Source organism: Aplysia californica, unplaced genomic scaffold, assembly GCF_000002075.1.
Source record: "Aplysia californica isolate F4 #8 unplaced genomic scaffold, AplCal3.0 scaffold00343, whole genome shotgun sequence".
Taxonomy (NCBI): domain Eukaryota; kingdom Metazoa; phylum Mollusca; class Gastropoda; order Aplysiida; family Aplysiidae; genus Aplysia; species Aplysia californica.
The window spans coordinates 728,803-731,048 of record NW_004797613.1 but is presented as its reverse complement, the minus strand read 5'-3'; the positions used below and the strand labels follow the sequence as shown (position 1 = coordinate 731,048).

The window sequence follows — 2,246 nt, the reverse complement described above, 5'->3', positions numbered from 1 at the left end:
TGTGTGTGTGTGTGTGTGTGTGTGTGTGTGTGTGTGTGTGTGTGTGTGTGTTTATGCATACCTTTGTGTATATACGTATGTGTGTGCGTGTTTGTATGTGTATGATTGTATTTGTAAACAAAATTTAATGTACGTGTAGTTGGCTTTATGCCCCGCCCCCACCTCCTTCCCAATTGACAAAATTCAGACCGCCTCGTTAGGGTTAACCTGGGCTGAGAAGGAACCAATAGTGGCCGCAGCAGCAGCAACAACGAACAACACCAAGAACAACACAACTGCAATAACAACAACAACAACGACAGCATAATAACACAACATTATAGTTTTACATTGTCTCTTACCTTTCTAGGGCATGGCTGTTCTGCGCATGCTCATGGGTTTTGCCGGCATCGAGAACTTCCGGGACGGCCTTCGCCTGTACGTGAGCAGATACAAGTACAGTAATGCGGACATGGCGCAGTTGTGGAGCACGTTTACTGAGGTAGGTACGGTAACACACTCGTAGAACAGGGGTATTGAATTATGGACATGTCGTGTGTATAATGGCTCAGTCGCGGAGCACGTTTAATGGGGTAAGCACGGTAACACACCCATGTCACAGCGGTGTTGAATTATGGACAAACTCATATTATGGCTCAGCTGTGTAGCACGTTTACTGAGGAAGCAACACATGTTTGACACATCAGTATTGAATTGTTGGCAAAAGTATATATTATTGCTCAGCTTTGTAGTATGTTTCCTTGGGTAGATACGACACACGTGTTTAATTAACACAGCGATATTAAATTTTAGGCAATCGTATAATGGCTCAGTTGTGCGGGTATGTCTCATTTATAGGGCATTTTTTTATACAGGTGGGTACTGTATCACAGTAAGAAATAAAAATACGGAGGGGATTGGGGGCACTTATGAAAAACTCTTACTGAGGTAGATGAGGTTTTATTGACAGGGTTATTTTTTCATGTTTATTGGGGTGGGAATGTAACACATTATGTGTATCGCATCAGTATTGTGTCACTGACATACACAGTATAATAATTAAGGCATAGTTAACATTTACTGAGATAGGTACGGTAACATAATATGCTTTTGAATACAGGTGCTTTACACCCCCATCGACTCAACTAATACATGTACCATTGTTGATTGGGTTTATTGGGTTTATTAGGAGACAGGATTTGACCGTGTCTGTCATGACTAACGCTATGGCCTTGAGAAAGGCAATTCACCTGAATTTTCCTCACTTCAAACAGCTGTGAATGAGTACCGGATCACAGACAGCGAAACATCCTGTCAGTATGTTAGTGTTTTAGCCCGTGTCCGCAGCTTCACGATCACGACCCGGAAACCTGACTACTAGACCACAAACTCCGATGCCAAGTTCAGTCGAACCTGCCATGCCGGCCACCTGTATTAAACGACCACCTGTACAAACGACCACTTTCCACCCCAGCCCCTCCACCCTTAGCGTATTCTTAAATGTAGTTTCTCTGTGTGAAACTGTCACATGTCCAACGAGACCGTGACCACCCTTTTATTTCCACGAAATGAAAAAAAAAACTGTCAAAGAACGGCCACGCGAATCTTTCTTCGCCCAATGTTTTGTCATCAATTCTGTATTTGCCCCTGACGCTGTGGACCAGCCGCCGTAATCCGTTCATCTGTTGTTATTGTTAGTCCCTCCAATGTCTGATCATGCTGGTTTTACCCAAGTTGACCACAGTGTAAAAATAAATTTTCAGCTGCTGGTGAGGGAAGCGTGTGGTCTGTCTTGACATACAAGCCACGCCCACATCTCATACACACAAACCGCAAGGGTGCTAACCGGTCACTGTTTACTCAGTCTTTAACAAAGGACGTGAACATGAACTTGCGACAGAAGCGTCGCCCAATCCACGAATAAAACCGACCCATTTGTTTATTTTACCTGATCTTCCTCGTCTGACAAATTTCGTATTGTTTTACCATTGCACACTGTCTTCCTCATTTGATACACTTTATAGAAAGATTACAGCAGACGCGGGGTTTCTTCCTTAGACTTCTTCCTTCTGCGAAAACAAAAAGACTACACACATGCAGATAAATCCAGCGTTGATGGCGGAAGCAATATAGCAATGTAGCCTATGTCCTGAGCCTGCAACCAACTCCAGTTAGGAATTCAGAAGGGAATGTAAAAATAACAAAAATAATAACAACCCCTTTCCACCCTCCTCCCAAAAAAACTAGAAGAAAAAAAAACAGACAGC

The 2,246-nt window shown here is 43.1% G+C and overlaps 1 protein-coding gene across 1 annotated transcript in view; it reads left to right on the top strand.

The window, feature by feature from the left end:
- APN (aminopeptidase) overlaps positions 1–2,246 on the top strand; it is a gene marked incomplete at its 3' end in the record, with an annotated part of 48,465 nt that overhangs the window by 19,797 nt on the left and 26,422 nt on the right. Inside the window, 2 exon segments of the mRNA NM_001204673.1 lie at positions 324–343; positions 346–481. Coding sequence (NP_001191602.1) covers positions 324–343; positions 346–481 — 156 coding nt within the window.